At 42.7% G+C, this 15997-nt stretch overlaps 1 protein-coding gene across 1 annotated transcript in view; it reads left to right on the top strand.

Moving 5' to 3' along the window:
- Positions 1-15997, top strand: part of LOC115480834 (rab5 GDP/GTP exchange factor-like) — a 33613-nt gene that overhangs the window by 1012 nt on the left and 16604 nt on the right. The window contains 2 exon segments of the mRNA XM_030219765.1: positions 5022-5206; positions 11762-11898. Coding sequence (XP_030075625.1) covers positions 5028-5206; positions 11762-11898 — 316 coding nt within the window. The 5' untranslated portion in view covers positions 5022-5027.

Raw genomic sequence — 15997 nt, 5'->3', positions numbered from 1 at the left:
AGTCGCTTCACATCCACCCGATCCATTCCACTCATTATTTTATACACTTCTATCATATCTCCCCTCAGCCGTCTCTTCTCCAAGCTGAAAAGCCCTAGCCTTCTCAGCCTCTCTTCGTAGGAAAGTCGTCCCATCCCCACTATCATTTTCGTCGCCCTTCGCTGTACCTTTTCCAATTCTACTATATCTTTTTTGAGATACGGAGACCAGTACTGAACACAATACTCCAGGTGCGGTCGCACCATGGAGCGATACAACGGCATTATAACATCCGCACACCTGGACTCCATACCCTTCCTAATAACACCCAACATTCTATTCGCTTTCCTAGCCGCAGCAGCACACTGAGCAGAAGGTTTCAGCGTATCATCGACGACGACACCCAGATCCCTTTCTTGATCCGTAACTCCTAACGCGGAACCTTGCAAGACGTAGCTGTCCTTCATGGTATTGTTTCCAGGTTTATTTTTAATACTAGTGAGGATGTATTGAATTCATTGCACTAGACAACTTTTTTTTTTTTCAATGGAGATTATGCCAGTTCTTAAAAATTGCAAGAAAACCTTTAAATTATGGAACTTCATACCTGCACGTTGTAATCACTCTGCTAATGACTTTTTCCATAGCTGACAGGTGAAAACGGCCTGCGTGCCTCTCTTGGGGCCCCAGATGCTAAGAAGTCATGTATTGGTTGCAGGGGCGTAGCCAGACATCAGATTTTGGGTGGGCCTAGGCAAGAAGTGGGTGGGCACCAAATGTTCTCTCCCCCACCCCCACACCAAAAAAATATCTCAGTTGGTGGGAAAATGCTTCTCTCCAGTCTCCACCTTGGTAGTTTGCAGCAGCAATGCGATGAAAACTGAGCATGCGAAGGTGCCAGTATTGTGGAGAGCAGCATTTTCATTACCATGTGCTACTGTTGAATGGGCCTGAGCCATAAGTGGGTGGGCCCTGGCCCACCCAGGCCCACCTGTGGCTACGCCACTGATTGGTTGAGGCATATCAGGATTATAAGCCTAGTAGCGCTTTAGAAATGTCAAGTAGTAGTATTATATGTGCTCAGTTCTAGAATTTGAAATGACCGTCCCTTTCTCCCCCCAAAAAATAAATTGTTGAAAGAATCCCTACCCTATAAGATCGCACACTATTCCCTGCAGTCAAATGGGGGAATTGTAGCCTTATGCATTTGGCTGATTTTTGGCAAAATTACTTGGGTTACAAACGATTTGGAAGATTTTCCCTTTCTGGTTAACATAGTGTTTTGAAAAGGCATCATTGTAGGCTGAAATAAGGGAAGAACTTGGGAAGACCACACCAAGCATATGATGCTCAGGGTGGGGTGAAACAGAGAACAATGCAAAGTAGGGGAAGGTGAGGACAAGTTAAAGATTCATGTGATTGGGAGTGTAAAAAGATTATGTAGCGTGAGAGGATTGCATAGGCATGTCGAAATGAAAGATGATGCAAAATTTAGTTTGCTGTACTGCAATGATTGCACAAACTGACGGTGTACAGTGAAATGAAAAAGGTTAAGCAGTTCTCTATCATAGCTTCTCAAATGTGGCAACAGCATCTGTGGTCAATACTTACCAGAGGTTCCGGTTCCCTGGAAAAATGAGCAGCACTAAGGATCTGGCTCCAAGTGTGCCATGTGTCTTTGCACCGGAGGGACCAGTGCTTGTATTTTGTACCCTTACCTGCCTGAACCAAGGCATTCCAGCAATAGCCTGGGTCCAGTTTGCCCCTGATTCTACTACTACTACTTAACATTTCTAAAGCGCTACTAGGGTTACGCAGCGCTGTACAGTTTAACAGAGAAGGACAGTCCCTGCTCGAGGAGCTTACAATCTAAAGGACAAGTGTACAGTCAGTCAAATTGGGCAGTCTAGATTTCCTGAATAGAGGCATAAGGGTTAGGTGCTGAAGGCGACATTGAAGAGGTGGGCTTTGAGCAAAGATTTGATTCTGCTTCACTTTTGTGGTGGCAATGATGGCACTTAAGGAGGTGGGGGTGGAGTACTAATAGCCACAATAATTCACCCGACAATCCAATCAATTAAGATAACTCATCTGTTATAGCTACCTTAATCACTCCTCTCCTTCTTCCTACCCTTATCTAACCTCTGCACAATATTAAATGTATATGTCTAGAGCCGTAGCGAGGGGAGCTGACACCCGGGGCGGGTCGCCGCTGCGCACCCCCCCCCCCCCCCCGGAGCGCATACCTGCGGCGAGGGACAGGCGGGAGGGCCGATCCACCCCGACTGCACGTTGCTGGGGTGTGTCGGCTCCGCGCTGATTCACTACTCTCTCTGTCCCGGAACAGGAAGTAAGCGCTGCGTAACCCTAGTAGCACTTTAGAAATGTTAAATAGTAGTAGTAGTAGTGCACCAGCACGGAGCCAACACCCCCCAGCGGTGTGCACCCGGGGCGGACCGCCCCCCCCCCCCGCCCCCCCTTCCTACGCCACTGTATATGTCACCTTGCAATGACAATGTTAACAAAACTATGTAAGCCACATTGAGCCTGCAAATAGGTGGGATAATGTGGGATACAAATGCAATAAATAAATCTTGCTGCAGCAGCTGTAGTCCTTCTGTTCCTGTTTTGTCTCCTGGACTGGCTACAGATAGCAAATGAAACCTGGTACCAGAGGAGGAGGAGAACGTGGTGGCAAATCTCGGGCTCTCTGTGCAGCAGCACACCCGTACCCGACAACTTTATGGACCGATGATTAGAAGCAAACGCGGGCACTAGAGGCTATTAGCGCCATACTAGTGTCTGCATTTGCTACTGTCAAAGGATCAGAGCCCCTGAGCGTGTGAAACAACGCGCTTGTGGGCTCTGACTGCAAGTACCATACAAAATAGGGCTCTTACTGCAAGTAGCATGCCAATGCATGCTAAACATATTCCTCCCCAATGATCAGTAGGCAGTGCGTCTGCGGCAAATCCTACGCCACCTCGGAGCTGGTATTAGGGTTTGCTGACCATTGGGGAGGAATGGTGAGCCCTGTCCAGCATGCATTTGCATGCTAGCAGGGCCCCCCCCCCTCAGGAACCCCACCCCCCCCACACCCCAAGCCATAGACATGGGGGCTGAAGGTTCAGCGGACCTCCAGTCCCCCCCCCCCCAAGTTCATGGGGACTAGAGATCCGGTGGATCTCCAGCCCCCTAACTTCCCCTCGCACCCCCCCCCCCCAAAAAAATGCCCTGGTGGCCCAGTAGGCTGCAAACCAAGCCCCCTCAACCCGGTGATCTAGTGGCCCTCTTTCCTGCCACCCCCCCCCCCATACCTTTGTTGGAGAAGAGAGTAGTACACTCCCTCCCAGCACTGCTTGAAAATAGTGGCACCCTGCCCAGTGCATCTTGGGATGCGATGGGCAGGGCTTCACACCATATAAGGGAGGTATGATGGTGAAGTCCTACCCAGTGCATCCTAGGATGGGCAGGGCTGGGTGACGCCATTTTCAAGGCGGTGCTGGAAGAGGAGGGAGTGTACTACCTCCTCCAACAAAGGTACTGGGGAGGAGAGGGGGTGAAGTTCCAGTGCTATGTTCAGAGCTCTATTTGGAACAGCGCGGAGCTTTTGATCATCTGGGCATTAAGAGTCGTGATCACCTTGAGATTTGGTGTGAATTAATGAGCTGGGGGGGGGGCATCATTTTTCTTTCTTCCACCATCGCTGCCTTCTCTTATTCTCGCATGCACACACATTTCTTTTCTCTCTATTCTGCCCCCTGCACACACACCTCCAGCATTTTCCTTCTTGTCTGACCTCAATATACTGATCCCAGGCTTCCCTCCCTGGATAGGCATGGAATCTCACTCAATAGAAGACAGCCCTCTGGTTTTTGCTCGTAGCAAAAAAGAACTATTTTACTCCATTGTCCAGTTTCTCTCCCTTCCTGTTTCTTCCGCCAAACCCCTCTCCCCTGAAAGCCTGTAGAGAATAGATTTCCCAGTTACGTACAGATCCCTGAGCCATGCATTACTTAGTTATTGGTAGTATTAACTAGCACCTGAAGGCTATGTCCTCTTCATGGTGCACCACTGACAGGTTTGCTTGGGTTGGAAGCAGGTATTGGTTATTTATTTGTTACATTTGTACCCCACATTTTCCCACCTATTTGCAGGCTCAATGTGGCTTACATAGTGCCGTGAGGCAATAGCCATCTACAGTGAAGAAACAAATACAGATGGAAGTTATTTACAATGAAATAGATATAAACAGGCACATCAAGGGATCATAAAGAGGGAAGTTATATAACAAATATAAAGTTCAATCCAAGTTTGGATTTCTTCTTGTTGTTGGATTTAGGTAATTAAGTTGGGTCAGTAGGATATGCCCTTCCGAACAGGTAAGTCTTTAGTAATTTCCGGAAGTTGAGGTGGTCGTGTAGTCCTCATGGTTTTTGGGAGTACATTCCAGAGTCTTGTGCCTATAAATGAGAAGCTGGATCCATGAATTGATTTATACTTGAGACCTTTGCAACTAGGGTGGCGGAGATTTAAGTAAGAACGTGATGATCTGATTAAGTTTCTGCTAGTCAACTTAAGCACGAACCAAAGAAAGGAGTACGCTCTTGGCATGGCTGGAAGAGATTCTGTTCACATTCTGGTTGCATGGTCCAGAAGATGGAATCCTGCATCTGCAAGAAACCAGTTTGTGGTGGTGAATGGAGGTGTATCACCATGGCACCATTGCAAGGCCATTTTTGAGTCCTGTATAATCAGCCGCATTTTTGAGGCCACTTTTAAATCTGATCCTGTGATTGTGTCCTTGTTCTATGAACACAGATCCTGGAATCTTTTACTTATCTTGTCAAGATTCTAATCTTCATGGGGCAGGGACTTTCCCTTATGTGCATGTGTTTTATGTCACAATAAAAGTGACAGTTATTATAGACTGTATTTCAGATCAGCTTATGACCTGATGCTCTCAAATTGTACGTATGAAAGTTGTTTTTTTAAAGGACTGGTGGATCATTAATCCTTTCTGTTTTCTGTGCTTATTTCAGGGCACCATGAGTCAGATATCGGCAAGCTGGGGCATCCATTTTGACCAATCAGAGCTGCTGTGCAGAGAAGGCTGCGGTTACTACGGCAATCCGGCATGGCAAGGATACTGCTCCAAATGCTGGCGTGAGCAGAACCGTAAACAGCAACAGCAGAACAGACCACACGAGTTGCATCCGAAGACAGGGTAAAACACATCCTGCAGCTGGCATGTCCAGCACATTATTGGCACACCTTCCCCTCCCCTCCCATTCCAGTATTTTAATTCAATTTGTTTATTAATTTTTCATTTAAACAAGAATACACTTGTTTTGAAATACAGCCATAACACATTATTTGAGAAACAATAACAACATTTCAGAATCAAATCATCAAAGAAAGTAATAACGTACTTCCTAAACATAAAACTTTTTCTTTTAAACATGATTCATTAAGCTTTCTTAGACCCCATTATATTGAAAATGGCGATCAGAGTTAGGGAAGAATTATTACAAATCTTTAATCAAAAGTAATTAAGGCGGCATACATTCCCCCATAATATTTCTAACTACTACAGTTGTTTAGAATCAAGAAATGGTTTTAGACTATCTGGTGAATAAAAGGTGTATTTAACCTGGCCCAACCTAACAAGACATTTACAGGGATAGGCAAGAAAAAACATCCCTCCTATCTCAAGCATTCTTTTTTTTAATGCCAAGAAGGCTTTCCTTCTCTGTTGGGTCGATTTTGTAATGTCAGGAAAAATCTGCACCTTTACTCCACCAAAACAGGTTTGTAAATTCCTAAAATACATTTTCATGATATTATTCAAATCCTGTTCAAAAATTAAGGAAACAATCAAAGTTGACCTTTGCGTAGTCTCATCTACAGTTTGTTCCAATATAGCTGATATATCATCAAGATCTAAATTAGTGTGTGATACATCTTGGTTTTTTTCCAGTTCTCCCTTAGAAGCTGAGATATAATATAATTTGTTTACAGGGGGTATTGCATCCAGAGGAATTTTCAGAACTTCATTGAGGTATTTTTTGAATAAATCATGTGGATTAATGCCAGGGAGTTGAGGAAAGTTCAATAGTCGCAAATTAAGTCTTCTATTAAATTTTTCAATTTGTTCCACTTTTCTTCGGATCTCAAGATTATCTTTTATCACTCCACTTTTAAATTCTTGAATAGAATCAACTTTCTGCTGAAGAGCAGTTACTTTCTCAGCTATTTCCCCTTTAATCAGGTCTATCTTTGAATTCAAATCTTGAAATTTTTTATCAAAAGTGCTGACTTCTCCTGAGGTCTGTTGTAACGTCACATCCATTTTATTCAACATTGTCCATATCATAGCTAGATTTACCTCCTGCGTTCGTCCTGAGGCTCCTGCCTTTGCTCCCGGCGTCTGCTCTAACGTCTCCCGACCCTCACTGGGAACCTTGCCCACAACACTTCCTGTAGGGCAGCGCTCCTCATCAGGCTTCGCTACTGACGCCGGACACGGAGGTTTCGTAGTTAATGGTGGAGAGAGAGATATTTCCTCTCCCAGCAGGGTCTCCGCTTCCCCAGAGATCCCCGCTATGGGATCCATACCTCCAATAGATTGGGAGACTGTTGCGAAGAAACGATCGAGGCCTGCTTGGGCCCATTTCAGTATTTAAGCATGTCCTATGTTGTGACACCAGTAGGTATTGGCTTACTGATCTGATGAAATGACCCATGTTCATTGACCATTGGTGGTGTTAGACTATAAACCCTAAACAGGGTTGCCAACTGGCTTTAGGTTTTTCAAGACAACTGCCTCGCAATCTAAAAACGATATATGAACTAACGAACTTCCGCAAACTACTGAAGACCCATCTCTTTAACAAGGCAAACCACAAAGATCAACAAATGTGAATATAGACAGCTCCTCCACATACATCCAGAACTGTCTTACAATATCTGTTTGATATACTACTATCACGTTATATCATTATCATGTTACCCAAAATCCTTCTTGTTATACTACTATTATGTTTTTTCATTATCATGTTGTCCAAGATCCTTCTATAACACTAAATGTCTATTTTCTAACCTATTTCCACCACTCATGATGTATTGTAAGCCACATTGAGCCTGCAAAGAGGTGGGAAAATGTGGGATACAAATGCAGTAAATAGTAATAATAAAATAATAATTCAGTCCTAATTTTACCTTATGTGTGGGGACTTGTAGTCTTGATTTTTCAATAGAGCCTGTTGCATTCCCTAAGAAAAACAGGACTACAAATCCCTGCATGCAGCAGGGTAGAAAAAGCTCCGAATTAGCCTGTGAAGGATGAGGTGGTTTGCTCAGGGTCACAAGGAGCTTCAGGTTCTCAGCCCATTACATTAATGAATCTGAAGCCAGTCGGCAACTTTAGCCTTCAGAAAAGAAAACAACTAAAAATGTAATTTATATGCAATTTGAGGCAAGACTGGATTCCAGGATAGCTGCTATGACTATATGAGAGAGATTTTGCATAGGAAATCATTGCTCAGTAAAGCAACAGCACTGCTTGGTTTCTTTAGTTATTGTTTATTGCTTTCTCTTTTAAGTTTTATTTCTAGATTTCATTTCTTGTTGGTTCTAACGTTTTTTTTTTTTACTTTGTATTTATTTTATTTTATTTTTTTTATTTATTTATCATTTTACTTAATTACATTCACATTTATCACATAAATGTAAGAAAAAACAGAAATTAATATAAAGGAAAAAGAAACATTTTCTCTCATCAATATATATTATATAATTGTCCACAATTGGGAGATCCAAGATCAGGAAAACAATCTCAAAGAAAATAAGAAAAACTCAAAATGGTTAATCTTACAATTCACTTTTTCTGAGGGAGGAAGGTTAATCGGTAGTTGCAGCCGGTACAGTGGTAACTAAAGGAAGTTGCTGCAGAAGGTTCTTCATCTGTTCTTTCAACTCCACAAACTCTTGTAATTTCTTAGGTTCAACAAATAAATAATAAGGAAATAAAACACTTACAAGGGAATCGCACTAGGAAGGTCCCACCTAGGGCAATGATTCCTGGCTTAAAAGCCTAGCATTCACGCCTCCTAGTCTACGATTCCCTTGATATGTCAGGAAATATATTCATCTTTGAACCCCAAAAACTATCAGCCATGTGTCGGAAATACAATTTCAAAACATTGTTTCTATCTAAATCAAAGGCGAAAGTCACTAATAATATAACTCTATCTGTAATTTCTGAATTTTCCAAAATGTCAGTTAAGTTCACATCTCTTTTCTCTGATAAAGAAAATTTGAAAGGAAATATAAATCACTTTAGACACCAGAGGGTGGCTATCAAAAAGTATTTGCAAAATATCAGAGAAATTTACTTTGTATTTATTATGACAACCCTCCCAGTTAAAAAAAAATCTCCTTCCCTACATCTGCACTTTAACTCTTTCTGTAGCATTTTATACTTTGTATGTTACACTGCCCTTCTCAGTGAATCGGCAACCTAATTTCCTTTATCTGTATATTTACATTATATATTCTGCCTCGCCTCAACCTATTCTTGGAACAAACTTCCTGAGCCCTTACGCCAAGCCCCCCTCCCTGCCCATCTTCAAGTCTTTGCTTAAAGCCCACCTCTTCAATGCTGCTTTTGGCACCTAACTCTTACCTTTCAGGTAATCTTGACTGCCCCTATCGGACTGACTGTTCACTTGTCCTTTAGATTGTAAGCTCTTTGAGCAGGGACTGTCCTTCTGTGTTAAATTGTACAGCACTGCGTAACCCTAGTAGCGCTTTAGAAATGTTAAGTAGTAGTAAGTAGTAGTACATTGAAGCAGCTTTCAGACGATTAGGGTAAGGGGATGGGTTTTGATATACCACTTTGCTGTGGTTACAATCAAAGCGGTTTACGTATTATACTTGGGACAGTAGAGGGTAATTGACTTGATCAGGGTCTCAAGGAGCTGCAATGGGAATCGAATCCCGTTCCTCTGTTTTTCAAGCTGATGCACTAATTATTAGGCTACTGCTAATGCTAAGCACAATGTCTCTTTTTTATAATTTGTGTCATTTACCACCTCAGTTGCACTCTTGAAGTACTGCAGATTTGACAGCAGTCTCAACATGTGCACCTGTAGCACAGACTGTCTAACACCAGTATTAACATAAACGTCGCTCACACTGTTCTACTGCAGCGTCTAAGTGATTTTCAAATCTTGGATACTGTTCTGTCCTACCTTGATTCCAGATCATTCCATGTTATGTGGTCCCAGCAGCTCTTATATGCTTCTGTCCTGTGGGATTCCTCTAGGTGCTAATCTCTTTCTCATTTATCAGGCTCCCTTTGCTCTCCTTCTCCAAACTCTTGGGTTCACCTTTTTTCTTTTTCTTTTTTTTATTTATTATTTATTTAAATTTTTTTTATCATTTACAAGTTACACTTATAAAACTGAAAACCGGCAAATAATACATTTACATATTAGTTTTAACAAAGAAAAAGAAAAGCACTAAAGCTTTCTTAAGCCTTCTTAGACCACAATACAAAACAAGGGGGCGAAGAACTCATAGTAGGAGTATACTTAGAAAGCATAAACAAAAATCATTGCAAATGGCCTGACCTTAACCTGACAATTTAAACTCCGTCTTTAATATGCAGTCTATTTAATAATTTTCTTAGCTTCTATAAATGATTTCAAATGGCTTGGGTCAAGAAAAACATATTTGTTACCCTGATATTTCACACAACATTTACAGGGATATGCCAGTAGAAATGAGGCTCCCATTGCCCTAACCTCCTCTCTAAAAGCCAAAAAGGCTTTACGTCGTTCTTGAGTAGTCTTTACAACACCTGGGAATACCCAAATCTTTTGTCCACAAAAAGTTTTTGAAGTATACTTTCATCACCTTTTTTTATTTTTCATGGATGATATTCAACTTCTCAATGCACACTTGGCTCTTTTATCCTGACTGTCATTAGTCATATTTCAACAAAAGTAGATGAAATTTGAAATTTAGCTATTGCTCACTGAACTTGAATTTAAATGTCACCAAATCTAAGGTTATTCTGTTTTGGAGGTAGAAGACAAGTTTGGGGATAAGGGGACAACATGTTATAAGTTTTGGGTGTTGTTTCGTAAGGCGTGAGATCCTCACACCGAAAGTTTGTGTAGTCTGCTAAGTGAGGGTTATTGCTTTGGTTTGAGCTGTTGAATTCAATGCTAGAGTTACTGCAATGTTTTAAATACACCAGCAAAGTGGAAATTGCCGTAACAGGTTTACAGACTACGTATAGTGGGAGGAGGAAGGGTGAAAATGTTAAAGTTTGATGACTGTACACAATGTTGTATATCTGTTGTGTTGCAAAACTGTACTGTAGCCAATAAGATGAGGTGGATTTCTATTTCTTGATGTGTCTTCAAATAAAAACCGTTGAAACATAAGGTTATTCTGTTTACCTGTAATTCTATGTCCCTCTGTTTATGGTCCTTCCTTTGAAAGCTTTCAACTTCCATTAAAAGATCCAGTGAATATTTTGGGTATCACTATTGATAAAGACCTCATCTTGCTCCCCAAATTTCATCAGTTGTTCAGAAATGGTTTTTCACACTGAGGCATATCTGTTCAGCTTGTCCTGTGCTTGATCTTCCATCCCCTCCCCCACCCTCCTCACTGTGTATCACTCTAGCTCTTGTCTTTACTAAATTGGACTGCAACTCCCTATATCAAGAGCTTTAATCAACCCAATTAGAAAGACTTCAGTTGATACAAAATACAGCTATAAAACTGTTCTTAGGAAAGAAAAATACTTCACCATGTTACTCATCTATTGCAGTCTGAACATTGGCTACCTATCCCCTACAGAACATAAGAACATTAGAATAGCCATACTGGATCAAACCAGTGGTGCATCTAGGCCAGTATCCTGCTTCAAACAGTGGCCAATCCAGGCAGAGTCCCAAAGAGTAGCAAGATCCATGCTACCAATCCCAAGACAAGTAGAGGTCTCCCTCATGTCTATCTCAATAGCACACTATGGACTTTTCCTCCAGGAACTTGTCCAAATCTTTTTTTTAAACCCAGATGTGCTAACTGATGTAACCAAATCCTCTGGGAATGAGGTCCAAAGCTTAACTATTTGTTGAGTGGAAAAATATTTCCCCCTATTAGTTGTAAAAGTATTACGATGTAACGCCCTAGTCTTTGTACTTTTTGAAAAAAGTAAAAAAAAATCTATTCACTTCCACCCATTCTACACCATTCAGGATTTTATAGACTTCTATCATATCCATCCTTAGCCTTCTCTTTTCCAAGCTGAAGAACCCTAACCTCTTTAGCCTTTCCTTGTATGAGACGAATTCCATCCCCTTTATCATTTCGGTCGCTCTTCTTTCAACCGGCCATAACACAAAGAGTCCGTTTTACTAATGCTCAGGCTGTGCTAATGGACATCAGCGCTCACTAAATGCTGAGTATCCTATTTTATACCTATGGGCTACGTGGTACTTTGCGCTAAGCTTTAGTAAAAGAGCCCCTAACTCAGGAAGGCTGCTCCGGACCAGCAAAGTATCCTTGTGAGTATGTGTTCTTGTTTTGTAATGGATGTTTAGGTCTTGGCAGCATAATTGGCCTTATATGCAAATGTCATACATTGACACCATGTGAACATTTTGTTTAAAAGGATAACTCCAGCATGAGCACACTGTAACATCTTAAGTCGCATGTTCATCAGAGATCATATATTCCCTTCTGTTCTTCGTTTTTCAAGGACCAGTCAGACTAGTGCCGATGGATACGCTGGCTACATCTTTGCAAAGTTCGAAGAGAAGAAAAGCAGTGAGAAATGGCGGAGAGCAAATACTATGAAGAAATTTTTCAGCAGCACTAAAAGTCTGCTGAAAACGGGTAAGAGGGGCCCAGTGCAACGAGGGGGGGGGGGGGGGAACTACCAGCAACATTTAAGGGGTCCCATGGGGGATGTAGAACGGTAACAAAACTCAATAGAAGACAGTTTCTCCCATAGCAGAGGAAGAAGAACAGAACAGTATGTCCGGCAAACAAAGAGTGAGGGGGGGGGGGAGGGTTGATGCGCCGGGGGAGGGGAGGGTCGCTGGACATGGGTGGCTGCAGGGGGGGCAGGGGAGAGGGAGGTGGGGAGGGGGTCTTGAGACTAGAGAGATGGGGGTGGGGAGGGGGGCCCTGCAAGAAGGGGGTGGGGGCTCACACTCACTCACTGTCTCCCACATACACTCTGACACACTCCCTGTCTATCACACTCTATCTCTCTGTCACACACGCACAGTCTCAAACACACACACTCTCTCTCACACACGCACAGTCTCAAACACACACACTCTCTCTCACACACGCACAGTCTCAAACACACTCTCTCTCTCACACACTCTCTCTCTCACACAAACACACACACACACACGCTGTCTCTGTCTCTCATTCCCTCTCTGACACACACACTCCATCTCTCACACACACTCTCTCTCAAACATACACACTCAGAGGAAAACCTTGCTAGCGCCCGTTTCATTTGTGTCAGAATCGGGCCTTTTTTACTAGTTTATTAATAATGGAAATTAGTTTTATCTGTTGAAAATGTTACTATTCTACCCAACTAAGGACCTCTTTTACTAAGCCGCGCTAGCGATTCTCAGCACGGCAAATGAGAGGAAGCCCATTCAGTTGCCACACGGGAGTCACTAGCATGGTTTAGTAAAAGAGGCCTTAAATTTGTGCAAATGAAATTGCTAATTGTACAACTTTATCTGGATAAGAAACGGACTAGGAACAGGTTTTAAAAAAATGATCTAATGTAATCTGAGATTTGTAAACCGCACTACTCCCAGCATGAGGTTCAAGGTGGTCAGCAAAGCAAAATGACTCACAAAACATGAGGAGCTACATAAAAACAATCTGCAGTTTGTCAAACAAATATGATTTCAATTTATTTCTCAATTGCATATAATTTAGCTCAAAGCGCATTCCAGATCGTAACAGCTTGAAAAGAAAACAGCCTCAAAACGATGCTTCAGTTGAACAGCATTAAATGCAGAAAGTTTTAAGACATAATTATCTTGCAATAGAGAAGAAAAAAGAAAAAGGCCTGGAAGAGGTAGACGAAACAACTCCGAAGTAGAACCATTTATTTTTTTTTTGTTACATTTGTACCCCGCGCTTTCCCACTCATGGCAGGCTCAATGCGGCAGGGTTAAGTGACTTGCCCAGAGTCACAAGGAGCTGCCTGTGACGGGAATTGAACTCAGTTCCTCAGCTCCCCAGGACCAAAGTCCACCACCCTAACCACTAGGCCACTCCTCCACTGTTGCTACTATTTGAGATTTTACATGGAATGTTGCTATTCCACTAGAAGTCGGCCCTTGCAGATCACCAATGTGGCCGCGCAGACTTCTGCCTCTGTGAGTCTGACGTCCTGCACGTATGTGCAGGACATCAGACTCACAAAAACAGAAGCCTGCGCAGTCCTCTACATGGAATGTTGCTAGTGGAATAGCAACATTCCATGTAGAATCTCCAATAGTAGCAACATTCCATGTAGAATCTCCAATAGTATCTATTTTATTTTTGTTACATTTGTACCCTGCGCTTTCCCACTCGTGGCAGGCTCAATGCGGCTTACATGGGGCAATGGAGGGTTAAGTGACTTGCCCAGGGTCACAAGGAGCTGCCTGTGCCTGAAGTGGGAATCGAACTCAGTTCCTCAGTTTCTCATGACCAAAGTCCACCCCCCTAACCACTAGGCCACTCCTCCACTGCTGCTACTATTTGAGATCCTACATGGAATGTTGCTATTCCACTAGCAACATTCCATGTAGAAGTCGGCCCTTGCAGATCACCAATGTGGCCGCGCAGGTTTCTGCTTCTGCGAGTCTGACGTACTGCACGTACGTGCAGGACGTCAGACTCACAGAAACAGAAGCCTGCGCAGCCTTCTACATGGAATGTTGCTAGTGGAATAGCAACATTCCATGTAGAATCTCCAATAGTAGCAACATTCCATGTAGAATCTCCAATAGTATCTATTTTATTTTTGTTACATTTGTACCCCGCGCTTTCCCACTCATGGCAGGCTCAATGCGGCAGGCAATGGAGGGTTAAGTGACTTGCCCAGAATCACAAGGAGCTGCCTGTGACGGGAATCGAACTCAGTTCCTCAGCTCCCCAGGACCAAAGTCCACCACCCTAACCACTAGGCCACTCCTCCACTGTTGCTACTATTTGAGATTCTACATGGAATGTTGCTATTCCACTAGCAACATTCCATGTAGAAGTCGGCCCTTGCAGATCACCAATGTGGCTGCGCAGGCTTCTGCTTCTGTGAGTCTGACGTCCTGCACGTACGTGCAGGACGTCAGACTCACAGAAACAGAAGCCTGCACAGCCTTCTTCATGGAATGTTGCTAGTGGAATAGCAACATTCCATGTAGAATCTCCAATAGTATCTATTTTATTTTTGTTACATTTGTACCCTGCTTTTTCCCGCTCATGGCAGGCTCAATGCGGCTTAAATGGGGCAATGGAGGGTTAAGTGACTTGCCCAGAATCACAAGGAGCTGCCTGTGACGGGAATCGAACTCAGTTCCTCAGCTCCCCAGGACCAAAGTCCACCACCCTAACCACTAGGCCACTCCTCCACTTGAAACTTGAAAAATCACAAAAATAGATTAAAAATAATTTGTGCCTTAAGAGGAAGCCAGTGTAGTTTTCTAACACTCTCTATACTTTTTTTCAGCCCAAAAACCGAGCATGCAGCTGTATTTTATATCATCTGTAACTTATATAAAAGTTTAGCACTCATTCCAATATGAAGAGAGTTGCAATAGCCCAGGTGCGACCGCATCAACACCTGGACCAATACAGCAAAATGTGACTCAGAAAAATATGAACTAAGACGCAACTGCCTGATTCAATAAGTTTCACTTCTGTAAATCTTTTACCTTGGATTCATAAGTGAGCGAGAAATCCAGTATAACTCTTTACACACAAATTTTGACCATCAGGCAAAGGGATACCATCAGGAATAGTCAACAAAGAATTGGAAAACCAAAGCACCTTACTTTTAGAAGGATTTAACTTAAGCATGTTCCCTAAGGCCCAAAGCGCAGATTTTATGCATACAACCAGTAACCTCATCAAATGTATCATCCAAGATGACTTCAACTGGCACCAACATTAAAATATTATCTGCATAGGAGAACAAACATTCTCCATTATTAAAAATAATTATAGCCAGTTAGCATAACATATTCAGTTCCTACCAAGATAAATCTGTTCTGTAAACTCAGTCTGCAGAAAAGGAATGCAGGTAATTTAGCCAGGTATTCAGCAGCACTTCACTGCCAGCTATCTGGATAGTAATCTCAGCCAGTTTACCGTTTTAGAGGCCCCTCAGAAAGGTAAGTGGCTGTAACATGGGACTACGCGAGGATCCCACAAAAAATTTACCATGGGATGAAGTCATCGATGACCGTGCAGATTACTGCCACATTAAAATTAACATTAACAATATAGCTTGTATTCCGCTGATACCTCACAGTTCAAAGTACATCACAATTCACAAGAAACTGGACATTTCCAGGAAAAAAAAAATTGCAGCAGTAATCTGCAGCTTGGCTCAGGCACTGACAGGAAGGGTGACAAAAAAAAAAAGGGAGGGGGGGAGGAATTTACAACAGTCCCGTTTTTAAAAGGCTCCAGTGTAGCCAGCCTTCCCTTAACAATTTTTGGTAGTCTAGCAGTCTCTGACCCCCGCCCCAGTCCTAACTCTTGACTCAAAAAAAAAAAAAAAAAAAAACTTTCCATGATACCTAGTACACCTCCACCCTTCTCCCCCCCCCCCCCCCCCCAAACCGACCCTGGCCTTTTTTTTTTAATACACCCTTTCCCTGATGCTAGTATATCCTCTGTGGAAGGGGGTTTTTTGTTTTCTTTTTTTGTTTTTTTTTTTACAGTTGGCGTCAACGTCAGAGAAGAG

This window comes from Microcaecilia unicolor, chromosome 11 (genome assembly GCF_901765095.1).
Source record: "Microcaecilia unicolor chromosome 11, aMicUni1.1, whole genome shotgun sequence".
Lineage (NCBI taxonomy): Eukaryota > Metazoa > Chordata > Amphibia > Gymnophiona > Siphonopidae > Microcaecilia > Microcaecilia unicolor.
This window is presented reverse-complemented; position numbering and strand designations above follow the sequence as displayed.